Source organism: Lontra canadensis, unplaced genomic scaffold, assembly GCF_010015895.1.
Source record: "Lontra canadensis isolate GAN:19392208 unplaced genomic scaffold, GSC_riverotter_1.0 scaffold1, whole genome shotgun sequence".
NCBI classification, from domain to species: domain Eukaryota; kingdom Metazoa; phylum Chordata; class Mammalia; order Carnivora; family Mustelidae; genus Lontra; species Lontra canadensis.
Genome location: NW_022630995.1, coordinates 125,865,256 through 125,882,242, shown reverse-complemented (window position 1 = coordinate 125,882,242; position 16,987 = coordinate 125,865,256). Strand labels below are relative to the sequence as shown.

General features: G+C 39.1%; 1 protein-coding gene across 2 annotated transcripts in view; it reads right to left on the bottom strand.

Annotated features, from left to right (window-relative positions):
• FNIP2 (folliculin interacting protein 2) overlaps positions 1-16,716 on the bottom strand; it is a 130,871-nt gene extending 114,155 nt beyond the window's left edge. For both annotated transcript variants that reach the window (XM_032863378.1, XM_032863404.1), the window contains exon 1: positions 16,499-16,716. In XM_032863378.1, the coding sequence (XP_032719269.1) occupies positions 16,499-16,611 (113 nt within the window). In that variant the 5' untranslated portion in view covers positions 16,612-16,716. The remainder of the gene's footprint in view (positions 1-16,498) is intronic.
• Positions 16,717-16,987: the final 271 nt, after the last annotated feature.

The following is a 16,987-nucleotide window of genomic DNA, read 5'->3' as shown; positions in this document are numbered from 1 at the left end:
AGGGAACACTCAACAGATCTTTCAGGGTTCTTTGAAAAAAGATAAGTAAGTGCCAAATGAATTTTGGTTTGAGCAAAAGTCTGGTCAGTTGAGGTAAAGATGGTGGTCAAGCTATTCTTATGACAGACCAAAGCTCTAAAAAAAGTATATTCTTACTAGAATATGTCATACATTTCTTGTCAGTAAACCTCAGAAACATAAACTGAAACTGGTATAGAAAAAATAAAATGATCTATTGAGAAGAGTCTCTGGTATTTAAAAAAATTGCATCACCTGGTAACTGAAAACAAATTATAAAAAGGGGGTAAACACAGTGAGAGGTATGGACAGGATAAACATACTTGCTGGTTAAATTCTAAGAAATGTTCCAAAAGTTTCAAACAGGAAAATTTATACAAAAGTTTAAAAAAGAATTCCAGATAACAATAAATTATATTACTCTAAGTATTGGTATTGGCTGAAAATAAACGGGTTTAAATAAATATATTTAAATATTTGCTGAGCTCCTATTAATGGACTCAGTGCTATGCTATGTACTACAGGGACATACATACAATGTTCCTTGCACTTAAGGTATAAGCTGGTAATGCTTGTATAATTTAAAAAAATAAATAAAAACAGCTAATAGACAGCTGTAAGTGCCATAAAAAAAGAAAAGCACTAAATTCAGGAGTTCAGAGGGCATGTACATTTAGGGCAATCTGCAAGGACAATCAGAGGTGGCATCTGGACAGAGTTTGGAAGTACAAACAGAACTGTGACAAAAGTTATTTTGGAGAAGCAAACAGAAAAAGAAAAGTCTTAAGAGCAAAATATGGATCTCCTGAGCCCTCTGGCAAATACCCGCTTACTATCTGCTCTAATAACCACTGCCTCATAAAGAGCACTATTTGTGGAGTATCCAACTGCACTTAAATTCAGTATGTGCAAAACCAAACATATATACTCCCTTTCTTATTACCTGTATTTTTAAGTAGGTTCCACACCCAGCGTGGAGCCCAACTTGGGCCTGAACTCAAGACCCTGAGATCAAGAGTTGGGCTAAGATCAAGAGTCAGATGCTTAACCAACTGAGCCACCCAGGCCCCTCAGGAGAAATTACTTTTGAAAAAGTGAGTATAGGGGCACCTGGGTGGCTAGGTTGGTTAAGCATCCAACTCTTGATCTCAGCCCAGGTCTTGATCTCAGGGTCATGAGTTCGAGCTCAGCATTAGGCTTCATGGTAGGTGTGGAGACTTTTTTTTTTTTTTTTAAAGTAAATTTATTCTTATAGCTGTCCTCGTTCCATTAATTATGCTACTATTCTCCCAGGTTACTCAGGCTCAAAACCTTGAAATTATTTTTTATATTACTACTTTAAGGGTTTTGTTTTGTTTTAAGTAACTTCTACACTCAACGTTGGGCTTGAACTCACAAGCCGGAGATAAAGGGTTGTATGCTCTTGACTGAGACAGCCAGGTACCCCAATTATTATACTTTTATTATACTTTTAAAAAAACTATTATTCTCTTTGTTTACAATTCACCTCTTTCATATCCCACCCAGTTTTTCCTCTAAAATTACCTCACATACCTCCATGCATACCAGTTAGGTCCCCAAGGAAACTACATTCAGAGAAAGCAATGGAAGATCTATAAACACTTAATTACTTGCTAATAAGCTTTGATGCCCAATCTCAGACTCAGATCCCAGTAAGCTGGGGCCAGGCTCTGGAAGTGGATGGGACCAGATGGAGAATTCCAGCAGTGAGGATTTTAGGCCACCCAGAGCCTAAACCAACATAGGTCAGATGACCTCCTCCTCTGCCCCCAAAAGGTCACAGAGGACCTAATCTGATGGTGAGGAAAAACCCTTATTGGGAATCCCAGCCAGCCAAGAAAAAGAAAAGAAGAAAAGAAGAGAAATTTGGGCACTACTTGCCCCAACACATAGGGCAGAGTTGGTCAAGGCCCCATATCCCAAATATTTCTAGGATTGGAAGACAAAGGGAGTCTTCTAAACAGAGGGGTGATAACTGATAGATTAACAATAATTCAGGATTTGTTTGGAAGGAGAGGAGAGACCCTGTTATTTTCTCCTTGAGGATAATTGTCGCTCCCGGACTAAAAATATCTCTGGGGTACTGGAGACCAAGTGCCTTGCACATAAAGGTTTCTAAAATAAAGAGCACAGGTCTCACATTATGGCAATACTTTAACCCAAGGGAAGATACCTACTATGGTCTGCTGATTGGACCACAGCAATTCTGACAATCAAGCGCTAGTTATAACACAGTTCTGAAAAGAAGCTTCCTCTTAAACAGCTACTTAACATGCTAGTGGGTCTAGGCAAGCTCAGGAGAACTCACATTGCTACTGTTGTGTTACACACAATATTGACTCTTAGGGTCCAAGCTATAAAACTCAATACTCACTGGAATAATCTTAAGAGCCGCATAGCGTAGTAATCAGCTGCAAGATCAAAGTCCAACACAACCCTGGACTTGAAGGAAAGAAGACTGAAAGAAGGAAGACACAATGACGAACAAATTATAAAGTGTGAGTTTATACCTAGGGCAACTAGACTGCTTTTTAAGATTTTATTTATTGGGGCGCCTGGGTGGCTCAGTGAGTTAAAGCCTCTGCCTTCGGCTCAGGTCGTGATCCCAGGGTCCTGGGATGGAGCCCTGCATTGGGCTCTCTGCTCAGTGGGAAGTATGCTTCACCCTCTCTCTGCCTGCCTCTCTGCCTACTTGTGATCTCTGTAAAATAAATAAATAAAATCTTTAAAAAAAAAAAAGATTTTATTTATTTATTTGAGAGAGAGACCCACAGCGAGAGAGGCAACACAAGGAGAGGGAGTAGGAGAGGAAGAAGCAGGCTTCCTGCCAGGCAGGGAGCCCAATGCAGGGCTCAATCCCAAGACCCCAAGATCATGACCCGAGCTGAAGGCAGACACTTAACAACTGAGCCACCCAAGCGCCCCTAGACTGCTTTTTAACAGCTTTACTGGGAACACACAGAGGTTGCACACTTCTCATGGCACATTATCTAGACTGATAATCCACATAATTCTTAGGGTCAGTCAGCACTTCAATAAGGTAAGATTACTGGACAATTAAAAGCTTTTCCTTTCTCTAGTTTCTGAGGCAAATGCCCCTCTCTCTCTTCCCCTTTCCCCTGCTTTCCATTTGTTTAAAAAAAAAAACAAAAAACAAAAAACTGACTATCATGAGTAGCTGAGCTAGTCCTCAAACACAAACTCCTCTCTCTGGTGTAAGTCTGGAATTTTAGGACACAGCCAAAACGGGCTCTTCACAAATGTTTGGGAAACTAATCATTACATGAAGCAGAACTATCAGGAGACTACTTAGAGAAAAAAAGATGTCCTGAGATATAGAAAGAGATATCTGGGCATGGGGGGAGAGATGACTAGGCCGAGCACAGAGGATTTTTAGAGCAGTGAAAATACTCTCTGTGATATTATAAGGATGGATATATGCCATTTTACACTTGTCCAAACTCATAGAATATAAAATACAAGAGTGAACCCTAAGGCATACTATAGACTTTGGGTGAATATAATGTGTCAATGTAGGTTCATCCTTGGTAAAAAGGTACCACTCCAGTGAGTGATGATGATAATGAGGGAGGCTCTACATGTGTTGGGGCAGGGCTGTATGAGAAATCCCTGTACCTTCTCCTCAATTTAATTTAAACCTAAAACTGCTCTAAATAACTAAGGTACTTATTGAAAGAAAATTAAAAAGACAAAACAAAACAACAACAACAAAAAACCAGATAACTCTGTTTACCAAGTATGGATTCTACCATAGGCTAGGAAGAAAGCCAAAAAGGTAGGAATATAATGTTATTGGCTTGTGATGATTTGTGGCTTTTCCCCTTAGAGATAGAGGCCTAGGGTTGGGGGAAAGCAGGAAGACTAAGAAATACAGACACATTCTGCTTGTAGATATCATATATAGTAAAACTGTACTATCTCGGATCCCAGCACCAAAATTTAGGTCAAAGCACCCGTGCTGAGCAAGCTGTTTCACCAATCCGTTACCCAAAATTGTGGTGGCTCCCCAATGCCTTCAGAGAAGGAACTCCACTTTTTGATGAAGACAGCTACTTGCCATTTCCCTACCATTTGGAGACGGCCAAGAGATGTGATTAAGACAGGGAAGTAGCTGGAGAAGCTAGGAAGAAAAGAGTATTTCAGTTTCTGAGTGTTACAAGACTTACCATTTTTCAAATGTCTGAGTGCCAAGGGCTGTGTGGCACAAATGACATATATTATCTTTAGTCTTCAGAACAACCTTGCAAGAAAAGAGATTTTACATTCATTTTACAGATGAAAAAAACTCAGGGAGGGTAATGTGGCATACATCGTAAATAGGGGAGCCAGGTTTGAACTCAAGAAATGCAAACCCACAACAAAGTTCCTACTCTTTCTATTAATCCTCAAAGTAGCATAGATTGAAGACCTCTCACTGACTCTTTGGGGTCACCTAAATTTAAACTTAAAATTAGGGGCACCCAGATGGCTCAGTAGGTTAAGTGTCTGGCATTTGGCTCAGGTCATGATTCCAGGGTCCTGAGAGTCTCACATCGAGCTCCCTGCTCAGCGGGAAGCTTGCTTCTTCCTCTGCCTGCTGCCCCCCCTGCTTGTGCTCTCTCACTATCTCTGTCAGATAAATAAAATCTTTAAAACAAACAAACAAAAAAACTTAAAATTAATAATGCTTTCAAGGCCCCGCACAATCTTATCCCAGTGGATCTTGCCTCACTAGAGCATTCTTATTTCCAAAAAACCAGTCCACTCATTACCCCAAGAACACATGTAAGATAAAACATCTTCACCCTCTTCATCTCTTTATAGATATTCTCCAATCAGATCTGACCTGCCCTGTAAAGCCTCCCCTAACCAACTCAGACTAAAGAGCCCTTGCTACTTGCTTTCATCTTAATCTGCCACTGGATCCACCTTGCGTTGGAGTCCACCGCTCTGTATTACCACTTAGCTTTTTACACTTATTATCCATTTCTTGTACAACTAAAATGGGAAGTTCCCTAAAAATAACACTTAAGACTACATGCTTCCTTATAAACCCGACAGAATGTACCAGAATCTTAATCTCTCAGGTATCTCAAATAATAATCTGCAAAGTGGGGATACAGATCATGTATTAGTAAAGAATTCACAGGCATGGGTTTGAATTCCCAGCATCACTAGTTAACCACTCAGCAATCCCAAGCAAGCCTCAACATTTTCATCTATAAAACATTATGACTTTATAACCCAGAAATTAGCTAATAAAAATACCTACCCTCAAAGGAGAACTATGAGACATGGGTGAGAGGATATAAGTAGAAGCAACTCAGCACAGTGCCCAGTACATAGTAAAGTTTTATTTTCAACAAATATTAGAGAATGGGTCTCTTAAAATTCTTGAGAAGGAGATATTTACAGGCATCTTAAAAGATTTCAAATAAGCCATTTACATACATATTCTATGTCTCCACTTATTAATGATGTTCACAATATGAAAATACATCTTTAAAACCATAAATGGCTATTTGCATTATAAAAGAATTTGATGTTTTCCCTAATTTTTATCTTTTGCCCTATTTTATTATTGTGAAGGATAATTTTTTAAATTATCCTTAAAAATTTAAGGGCATCTACCCACAGGCTCATTACCCCATCAGCGTTTTTCCCTTATTATATTACTGTTATATTATAAATTAATGTTAATTATATATTAATAATCGTATATCAATACATTAATATAACATTAATTATATTAAAATATTTGTGACTTGATTACATTAATAAGTCATCCTAATCATTTAACTATCATATAATATCCTATGAAACTAACATCATATTTACCCGCTCTCCTGCTCTTAGACAGCTATTAAGATTCTTTTTAGATTTTATGATTGTAATGATAATGTCTAAAGAGCATCTCCATGCACTAAAGTTACTTTGCTTTTTTAAACATGTTCATACAGAGAATTTTTTTTGTAAATCAGTAGGGTCAAAAAAAGGGCAAGCACTATCATGTCTAGCTAGCACTGCTGAATTGAATTACAAAGGAGCTTAAAACAATATGCAGGACCCTGGACTAGAGAAGCAATCAACAACTACCAGGAGCAAGCTAAGGCTCCAGGTGCACCACCACCCCACCAGTCAGCATTGTTTCTTTAGGGTACGTGAAGCCACTAAGCAGTCACTGTTGTACGTTACTGGTAGGAGTATAAGTAGGTGCAACATCTCTGAAGAGCAACGTAGCAGAAATTCCATTCCAGGTTCTTATCCTAGAAACATACTTCAGCCTATGCATAAGACCTCTGACCAGCAGTTCACTCACTATCTGCAACCAAACAGCCTGGAAAAAATCGAAATATCCATCAACGGGGGACTAGTTGATATTAGTGTGCTTGGCTGCACACTAAAGTTACCTGGGAAGGGTTTCATAAAGACAGACACATAGGGCCCTAACTCAGACCAATCAAATATGGATCTCTGAGAGAGTGAGCAGTTTGGGTATTTAAACCTCTCTACGTGACTTAACGTCCAACCAGATTTAAGAACCACGGGGGTTTAAGTAAAGTATTCATACATGCATTTATTCAACGGAATATTAGGTAACTATAAGCAAAAGTCAGTACACAGGCAACTACCACTCTGCGTGAACGAAAGAATATTTTTTCCTTGTGTTTGCAAAGAATATTTCTGGAAGGATATAAAAGAAACTATTATAATAATGGTAGCCTTTAGGAAGAGAGACTGGCCTGTGAACTGAAGGTTTCTATTTCAATGTATATCATTTTATATTGTTTCATTTTTTAATCAGGTGCATTTAAATTTTCAAAAAAATTCAAATAATTCAAATTCATTCAAAAATTCAAATAATCTTGAACAAAATAAAATCATAATTTATAGAAAAAATTTTCAAGAACATATGCCACTAAAAAATGTACAGTCTCCCACAGCAGGGGCCAGGTAGCAATGTTCATAGGGTCTCTGTAAAGACCCACAATACTTGGAAAGAACCAAGTGGCTACCAGGGGTACTTCTTTGCCCTTTGGGCAGAGACAGTAGTTCCTGCTCTGCTACCTCCTTCTGCCCTAGCAACTAACTTACTCAGTGTACCATTCTAAAGCAAATAGTTATTGCCTATTATGCTTGGTGAAAATGTGTACTCATAGCTCACTTCCTCACACAGTGTAGGTCAACTTTATATGTTAGTCTGGGTTATACACTTCTTAAAGAACATGCCAGATTTGTAACCCACGTTTAAGTTAGTTTCTCAAATGGAAGGCAGAAATGATTCCATCTCTTCTCTGAAATACCTACTTCATGTAACATGCAAACATGGTCTCCGCAGGTTCAGAAGACCAAGACTGTTTTTATACTCAAGTGTGCTATTATCTTAAATTTGAAAAAACCAGTGAGCTAATGTTATTGTATAATGTATTTCAGGTTTACCAAGCCACACAAGAATTAGAACAAATCTAAAAAGTACAGAACAGAGTTTTACATTTATCAACACAGCTAATAATTTGAAAGGTTCACATTGTTTAAATACTTTTCAACAGGTTATTTTCAGCAGCTGTGGGATTTTATAACTGGGTTCAGAAATATTACTTAGGTGTCTTTTTTAGTTTAGTTGTTTGGTTTCTTTTGTTTTGTTTTGTTTTTGAAGAGGAGACAGGTCCCTTTAGACTATTTATCCTATGATTTTGATACCAGAAAATTTTTCATTATAATTAATGGAAAGAAATAAGAAACTGAGTTGTGTAAAATGAGATACCTTTAAGCAATGCCACAATGCATACCAGAAACATCAAGAAAGGAAGTTCCCTACAAAAAAAAAAAAGCATTAATATTTCAAGAGATCAGATTCTGGAATACCAGAGAATCTTTAAGGACTGTCAGTCTTTAAAACTCTAAAATGCATTCATTAATTCATTCATTCACTCATTCAACGGGTATTTATTAAATGCCAACTTCCTGCCAAGCACTGCATTAAGCACTATAGATACAATGACATGGCTAGGATTTAGAAGAACTCCCACATCAACGCTCTAACCACAGCATGTATGTTTCCTTGTTTCATTCAATTATTTTCAAATATATGCTTTAAAGTGGGAAATTTAAAAGACATTCTTATTACTATTTCCCAATCATATTTTATAAAAAGACTTTGAGAAAATGAGGATAATTAAGAGCTAACTGGTAACACACATTTTTTTCTATAACCCTAACCCGTTTCGCATGTAAGAAAAAAGAAAATGTCCAATCTTCTGGATATACCAGGGAGATAGAGTTGGCAGTATGAAGTATTTATAAGGTGTTAAAAGCGGAACAGATTAGATTGGTGATTTTGTTGCTTCTTCCTAACACATCTTAAATCAACACCTGTTTCATCTCTCGAGGAACGTGCAGGTTAACATCTAACTTGTCTTCAACTTGTGAAGAAACAGAGTTGCCATGACAACTGAATGAAAAGTTTAGTTAGCAGAATTTCTCAAATGAAATTCAAAAATCTACTCGGTGCCATTTAACTGATACATTTGTACTTATAAGCAAATTCTACTTTTCTGTTTGTCAAACTATTAAAGTAAATGTTAACCTATTCTCTGGAAAGTTTCATGGATAAAATATTAAACATACACACACATCTTTTTGTTAGAATCGGCCACAAATAAATAAAATTGGACAATAACCGTTTGACTATTAAATCTTGGCAGTGCTGCATTTAGTATTACAGGGTCTCAAGTAGACCTAAATCAAGAAAAAGCAGACACTTATAAGTTTATTTCTTGTTACGTTAAATTATCAGGTAAATTCATGTACATGTTTAATTTCTACTTATAGCTATTACACAAAGCAATCTAGGGGATATTCAAATACATGAACTATCAATTTTTTTTCAGAAAAAAACACTTCCATCAAAAACACACAGAGTTTAGGCTGTTTACATATGCTGCATAATCATTAACTTCCAACATGCAAACTAACCTTACTGGAAACTGAAGTCCCCACCAGATACGTGGTTTCTCAATCTGTCCCCCAACAGTTTGGGGGAATATATTTCTACTGCACCTATGCCTACTCTCACATTGGGACCTTGCATGACTTGGTAGTCATTTTCAATTAGAAAACAGTGGATAATCAAACACCAGTGATCACTTATTAACAAATATAGAAGTGCTCTTATTTATGATTTTTTAAAAGTCAGGTGTAGTGATAAAATCATCTTCATAAAGCAGTATACATATCTATTTATAACACTCTGCTGGGCACAAATTCTAGAGTATAATCTATAAATTAAACAAGAGTACAGGGACAAATAACTAGAAAAATATTCTAAATATATATAAATGAAAGTCATACAGTTAAAAAGAGTAATGTGATAGTCAGGAATCTAGATTATCCATCCTAATACTAAAATCTTATGTAACAGAAGGAACACTCCACTATACAACACTTACCCACAATGTTACAGTATTAATGGCGACATTTATTAGATTTCATATATTGCATTATTTTGGCACAAACAGCGCAATAAGAAAAAAAATATGTAGCATGGTGTGTGAGAAGGCACATTGTCCTTTTCAGAAGTCCATTATAAAGGCAGCTGGACAGATTCTGGCTAAACACAAGTGGGATGCCAGCCCATCTCCTTCCATCCCCATCCCACCCTCCCATTCAAGCACTGGTTACAAAAGTGCCTGTGTGGCCCTGAGAAGTGAGTCATGGATGTTCCATTTACAGATGGGGTGGAGTTGAGGGAAATCACTATTACATGCCCAGTTAGCTGGAAAAGTCCATCCTGTTTTTCCTCTTTTACATAATAATCATTTTTCACAAACCTGAGATAAAGAATACTCAGTAAGTAGGAACTCACCAAATATTTCAGCACTCGGATGCAAAAGGGAAAGACTTAACTTTTACAGCCAAGGACATGACCTCATAGTGCAGGCCTAACAATTCACACTAGGCAAGGGACTTGTACAATCAGGATAAAACATTTGTTCCTTTTCGCCCACACCAAGAAAAACAGTGGCTGGAGAAATAAGCACAGTGCCAGTTCCCAAATCAGATTCACCCACCAGGAGTTCACACAGACAGCCAAGGCATTTCGTGAGTGCAAAGACAATCTTTTACAACTTCCTTTGCCTAGGAAACAAAACAGCAAAGTGGCTTCCTTAAGCTGATCTCACAAGCAAACCATGAGAAACACAACCTACAGCCACAATGACAAAAATCAATGCTCTCTTTAGATCTATAGACTATGCATTAAAACGCCACATGCCTTGGCCCATCTTGTGATACCACCTCCTAAGCCAAATCACAATGTGTTAACATGACCAGTTCGCATTTCAGAACTCAAAATTATCATACATATCTTAGCTTTAAAAATATCTATTTCAAGCCCCTTCATTTCTCCAAGTTCTCCCAAAATCTAAAAGGCTGTGTCACTTTCTAAACGTATTTCAAATAAATCTTAATTTGATCTCTCTCTCTCTGTCACCAGCTGAAGAGCAGCACGTGGCTCCTAACCTGTGCTCTGAGCCATGGTGAGGATTACAGTGGGGTCCGAAGCGTGGGGGAAGCCCTGACCCTACCCAACCAGTAAAAATTGTGCATACGTACATTGCCAACAATTATCAGTATCACCAATTAAATTGGCCTCCTAAGCCTTGTAATGAACTTAGGTGTTAAGCACATTAAAATTCACAGCATATTATTTTTAATAACAGGAGCTACCAGTTATTTTAATGAAGAGGAAAACTTCTATGAAGAGTTTTCATTCAAATCAGGTTTCTCCATAAATATTATCCTTAACCCATCCACCTCCACCTCACAGCATAGAGTAGTCCAAAGATTATTTAAACATTTAAAATAATTTAAGTCACAAAAGCCACACAAATTCATCAGAGCAAAATCCAAAATACTAACAAAAAACAATATACAAAAGAGTAAAATTAAATTTTCAGCCACCCCTTGGCTGCCTCTGGCTGGTGTACAGTGCTGCTATCTCTCTTCCATATATGCATAGTCACATATATTTTGAAACTAATCATGTAAGTTTATATCTTGTTTTTACCTTTTTTTAAAAAAAGATTTTATTTATTAATTTGTCAGAGAGCGGGAGCACAAACAGTGGGGGCAGCAGGCAAGGGAGATGCAAGCTCCCCACTGAGCAGGGAGTCTGACTAAGGACTCGATCTCAGGACCCTGGGTTCATGACCCGAGCCGAAGGCAGACACTTAACTGACTGAGCCACCCCGGCGTCCTTGTTTTTACTTTTTCTATCCAGAATTCCTTTTTGTGTGGGTATATACATACCTCTGTGTATGTATATGCCCATGTGTGCATATATATATGAATATACACATGTATGCACACACACACACACATAAAATACTGATTTGGCTGCTGCAGAGTATCATCTACCCTGTGATGGGTATCATTTTGCTTAACAGTAGTTCTCTCATCAGCTAAATAAGATTTTTTTTTTATAAGAAAAAAATGTAATTCTGAAAAACAAATACACCACACTCCTAAAAATATTCCTGAACTTAAGTTTTTAGAGTGTATTAAGACACCCAACAGGCTGTAACTCAGACCAGAATAGAGGTTACAGCCTGTTGGGTGTCTTAATACACTCTAAAAACTTAAGGTCTTTATTTCACCACTGACAACATCAAAGTAAAAAAAAAAAAAAGGTAAATAAAAACATGTCACTTCAGTTCTGTCTTAAGTCTCTGAAAAATGGTTCAATTATTAATAAAGCCTCAATGTGAATAATACCGAACTCCACGACTTAAGTCTCTGGGTAATACTTAAAATCATGTTGCACTGCATTAGATCCTTTTCAAAAGATTTTCAAACTACTGTATTACCTCCTTGCCACATATGTAACCCTATGACATAGGATGGTGCTGTGACTTTACAAATGACAAAACAGAGAACCAGAAACACTTGTCCAGGCCCATGTTGACACGGGACTGAGGCAAGACTAAATCAGTGGTCTGCTCAATTTGTCTTCTAAGCGCTTTTAACAGAACCCATTGCATTAGCTGGAACAGTCCCTTCTTTACCTCTGCCAAAAAACTCTAATAACCCCCCACAGTGTACGGCATGTTTCAGGACAAGTAGGTATGATGTAATGAGTACACCAATAAATCCAAAACCGCAGGCAAGGAAACCTCCAGGAAGTCTTTTAGAAAGTAGAAAAAAAGAAATCAAAACTACTATTAATGCCACATGTGTCTCAGGTCTGATGATATAGGAATTAAAAATGAGTATAATGAAACTACACTGTTTTTTTCTCTAGAATATTCTACTTCAAAAAAATCTCATCGGAAACGTGTGTCCTGGGAGCTGGCAGTGGGAGGGGAAGAAGCACTTCTGTGTAATTTCCTTCTGTCCAAGAGACTAATTTATATTCCTACCCTCAGTCACACTTAGTTTAAGAACAATGAGATCTTAATGCTGTACTTAATATAAAGATTTACTCTAATTTATCACTGTTTCAGTTATCTTCTTGTTATAGCTTCCAATGAGTACTTTGCTGTTTATTCATCTTGGTAAATAATCTGTTATCCTTTAGATTGCAAACTGCAGTAGGCAGGACCATGAGTGTCCTACCTTGATTTGTACAGGTGGAGTACAAGGCCACAAGTACATGGGCATCAGATGCTATTTGATAACGACGATAAGTAGATTAAATTATACTAACCCTGTAACAGAGTACTTAAATTTGTTCTTACAGAACAATGTGGATTAGTACTAACTAGGCCACTTGGCCTTAGATATTCAGGACTGGAGGGGAGAAGGAATGGAATCTACTTCTAGCCTTTACACAGCTGGCTACCAGGCAGCTAAAATGCTTCTACTTACTCCTCAGGACCCAGGTGATATATCAACTTACTTCATTTAACTAGTCCAAAATAAAACAGCTGATTACCTATGATCCTTTCACCTCCCTGTTCCATATATTTTTTAGAAGAAGACCTGTCTGCTAATTTAACAGAGACATTAAAAAAAAAAAAAAAACCACCGTAAGATAAAAACTCAAACTTGAACCAGACATGCGAGTCAATGGGCATACCTTGGCTTTTAAAAATTCCTATGTGAACACGCTGACCTCAAATCCAAGGTAACGAGGAACCCAATTTTACTTCTGACTTGAGCCACTAGACAAAGTACCTCTTTTTGTTCTACTTTACCCCTCTAGAACAAAGGGTTGTTCAAATACATATTTATGTATCAATTAATTAAAAGTGAAAGTATTCTGAAAACAAGCAAATAAAGATTACTCTCAAATTTCAAGGCCATGATTTTTATAACTTCACCATGAATTTTATAACTTTAAATAGAGCTTACATTTCACAATACCATAATCATATCTTCTCCTAAACATATAAAATCAATCTCTTTTGATTTCTTTTGTTTTCCTAGAAGTCTCTTTCCTCAAAGCAATAAAAGGGCTTTTGCTGAGATCCCAAACAAAACACACTTAAAAAGAAATCTTGACTGTGATGTTCCTCTTTTTAGATGGAACGCCAGAAAGCATGAAGATGACCTATGAGATAAGCTACTTATACTGGACAAAAAATGTCCTCTCTAATCAATTATAGTATATGAAAACCAGAGGAGTGAGAGGGAACAGTAAGAAACCGAGGGAAGTGCCCAGGAAGTGCACAAGAGTACACAGAGTAAAACAGAGGGCAAAACTTGCGGAAAGGCTAAACTTCAGAGAATTGGAGAAAAGTTTAAAATAACTAGTGAAAGCCCATCGCGGGAACAGAACAGATATAAAAAGGTTTTCAAAAACTCTAGAACAAATATACATATGTGTGTGTGTATATGCATGCCTTTATATATACTATATATATATATATATAATGTATATATTTATAAAAATATATAAAGTTGGATCTTATTTTTACTTAGGCTTTTCTCCAAAATATATGTTAATATATGCTACAAAACTGCCCAAAAAGTCTATCTGATTCCTCAGGAGACTTTCATTCCCAAGATCCACAAGTTACATGCTATATTTAAATGCACTGAAAAATAAAAATTCACGTTAGGAATACTAGATTTTTAACCTAAGGGTTTTTACTTTAACTTCTGAAAATCTATTCAACTATGAAGTGGGTTCCTAAGGGCAGCTTATCCCCTGTATAAGGCACCCACTTCCCCAAAAAGCACATGCCAGCTTCTGTCTGGTAATATGGATAAAATGGATAAATTGAAGCACAAGGGTAAGAAAAGGAAATTTGCTAAGAGACTTTTCCCAGGAGGCCTACACATAATTATTTATACATAATATATCATATATATCTAAGAGTGAGACAAGGTGCAGAGAGAGCAGGAGGAAAGACTTGCTTGGGTATCCTTAGTTGATCTGGTGTGCACTGGTTGCTTTATCCTTCCTGCGTCTTCCCAGACATGTGTTAGTTCACTTCTTTTTCCATGGTGACCCCGAGCAGGGACACAGCTAAAGGGCCTCAGGAGTGAAATGTTCAACTGACTGCTCCAATTCTCCCAATCTACCTCAAAAATCTACCTCAAAAAACTTGTAGAAAATCTTAAGGAGGTCAAGGAAAAAAAAAAAAAAAGAAACAGTCCTTGGCATACTTTTGTGTTCTTCATTATACACCAATGGGACGTCAGAACATTATACTGAAAATGTTCCCACAAAGTGGGAATCAATTGCCCTAATATGGCCAAGCCCTAAATATAGCCAAAAATTTTTTGTTCAAATACACTCCATTAAACTTGTGGATGGAGGAAATGGTGGTGGGCAACTGGGCAGAGAGCACAGGAAACAATGACAGTGTAACTCCACTATCTCCACCAGCATTAAAATGGCTTTAAATGTCCTTGACAAGGGCTGCCAAAGTAAAGACACCAGTAACACACATGCCCTTTTTCCTCTAGGCTTTGTTCCCTTGATCAAGTCTGAGTTACTGGGAGGGAAGAAAAGAAATTCCATACCCTGGGTCTGAAGTAATTCTACCATTCTGAGAAGGGACACAAACATCACTAGTACTCAAAGCAGTGAAAGGAACAGGATTCCCTACTCGAATTATAAGAACCCACTTAGTCTAAAGGAAACATGAGAATTTAACTAGGGTAGTTTAAAGTCCTCACAATGTACCTTCCAAACAAAATCACACCCACAAGCACCCACACACAACAAAATACGGATATTTAATATTCACATAACTGCAATGAGGGGCTATGTTCTAAATGAATGGGATTCAAGATAAGCAAAATCTAGAATATAAAACTTAACCCAAAATGTATTCAAAGTTTCACTTCAAACTTTTAAAAGGTTTATTCTACCGGTTCTGGACTTGTTCCATAAACTAATTTTGCAAGACATTTTGGTCAAAAAACGTGTAGCACTGTGTCACAGCTGGAAGCAGATAATTTAAAAATTCACTGAATAAAACTGTTAAAAGTACATAAACAAAACCTATTACATATGTGGGCTGAAAGGCAACACAGGACATTTTAAGTCACCTTCTAAAAGTTTGCTCTTGAAAGCAGAATAACGTTGGGATTTTAAAGACTGGATTCCGTGGTCAAGCTGCCTGGGTCAAAGGCAGTCTCTGCCACTACAGCGGTGGATCTTAGGCATGCTGTTTAAGTTCCTTGTGACTTTAAGTTTCCTCATCTGTAAAATGGGAGTTGTAATAGCACCTACCTCACAGGGTTGTTAAAGAAATAAATGAAAGAAATCAGCATAAACCATTTAAGTTGGTAAACGCTCAATAAATACTAGAAATTATTATCCAAAGGTGTGTGTTCACAAGGTCGGATCTATTAAATATATGCATCACCGCTGTTAAATTAAACACTCAACCATTTCATAAAAGCAGCTTACTCCCCTTTTCCATACATCAGGCGGCATCAACCTTCAAAATGATGTGGAAATTACATACTTTCACTCATCCGTCTGAAAGCCTGTCATATACAGCAAGAAAGAAGGAAGATGCCTTTTTCTTGACTGTTGTTCCTTCCTAACTTCAAAATACTGTCACGTACACAATAGGTTGAAGCTGCCCTCAAAATGACAGCTCACAGCTTTGCAGCGCCCGCAGAGACGCCCAGGCGGCTCTGCCGGGAAGGGGTTCACCCCATTTCACCGCCAATCTCCCACCTCCACAGCGAAGGAAGCGCACGCCTGGGAATCCCAAGGAACACAAGAGAACTCTCTGCAAGGAGGAAGGGACCCTGAGTAGTGGGGAAAGAGAGGGAGGGAAGAAGGGGAATGAGAGACGAAAGAACCCTCCCGGTCAAAGAGGCTTCGGGGCCACCCTCGGATCAAGCGCGTCCACGATGACAAGCCCGGGACCCGTTGCCGGCGATGGGCTGCGACGTCCCGAGCGGCCCACTCCCTGCTCCTTCCCTCTCCCGGCGGGCACCAAAGCCAACTCCGTTCCCGCTCCAGTCTCGCCTCCCGGCGCCCCCTCACCTAAACGCGGGTCCTTCCTTGGAAGCCCTGCCCTGGGCAGACGCCGACGCGGTGCTACCGCCGCTGCCGCTGCCCTTTTTGTTAAAGAGCTTCTGGAGCAGGGTCGGGGCCATGATGCTGCCGCCGCCGCTGCAGCTCCGGCCGTGGCGCTCGGGGGGCCGGCAGCTCAGCGCGCGGCCGGGGGCGGCGGCCGCGGCGGCTGGGCCATCGCGGCGGCGGCGGCGCGGCCGCCCAGCCTTGTGGGAGCGCGGGGCCGCTGCGGCTGAGTAACTCTGCTCCGCTTCGGGGCCGCCGGAGGCCGGTCATATGACTGAGCCGGCCCGCCGCCGCCGCCTCGCGCGCTGACAGTTATCTCCTGCGGGAGGAGCCCGCAGCCCCACGGCGGCGGCGGTGGCGGCGGCGCGGGAGGAGCGCGGCCTCCCGGGCGGCGGCCATTGGCCCGGCAGCCGCCCGCCCCGGGCTCACGTAACCCCGGCGGGAGGCGAGGCC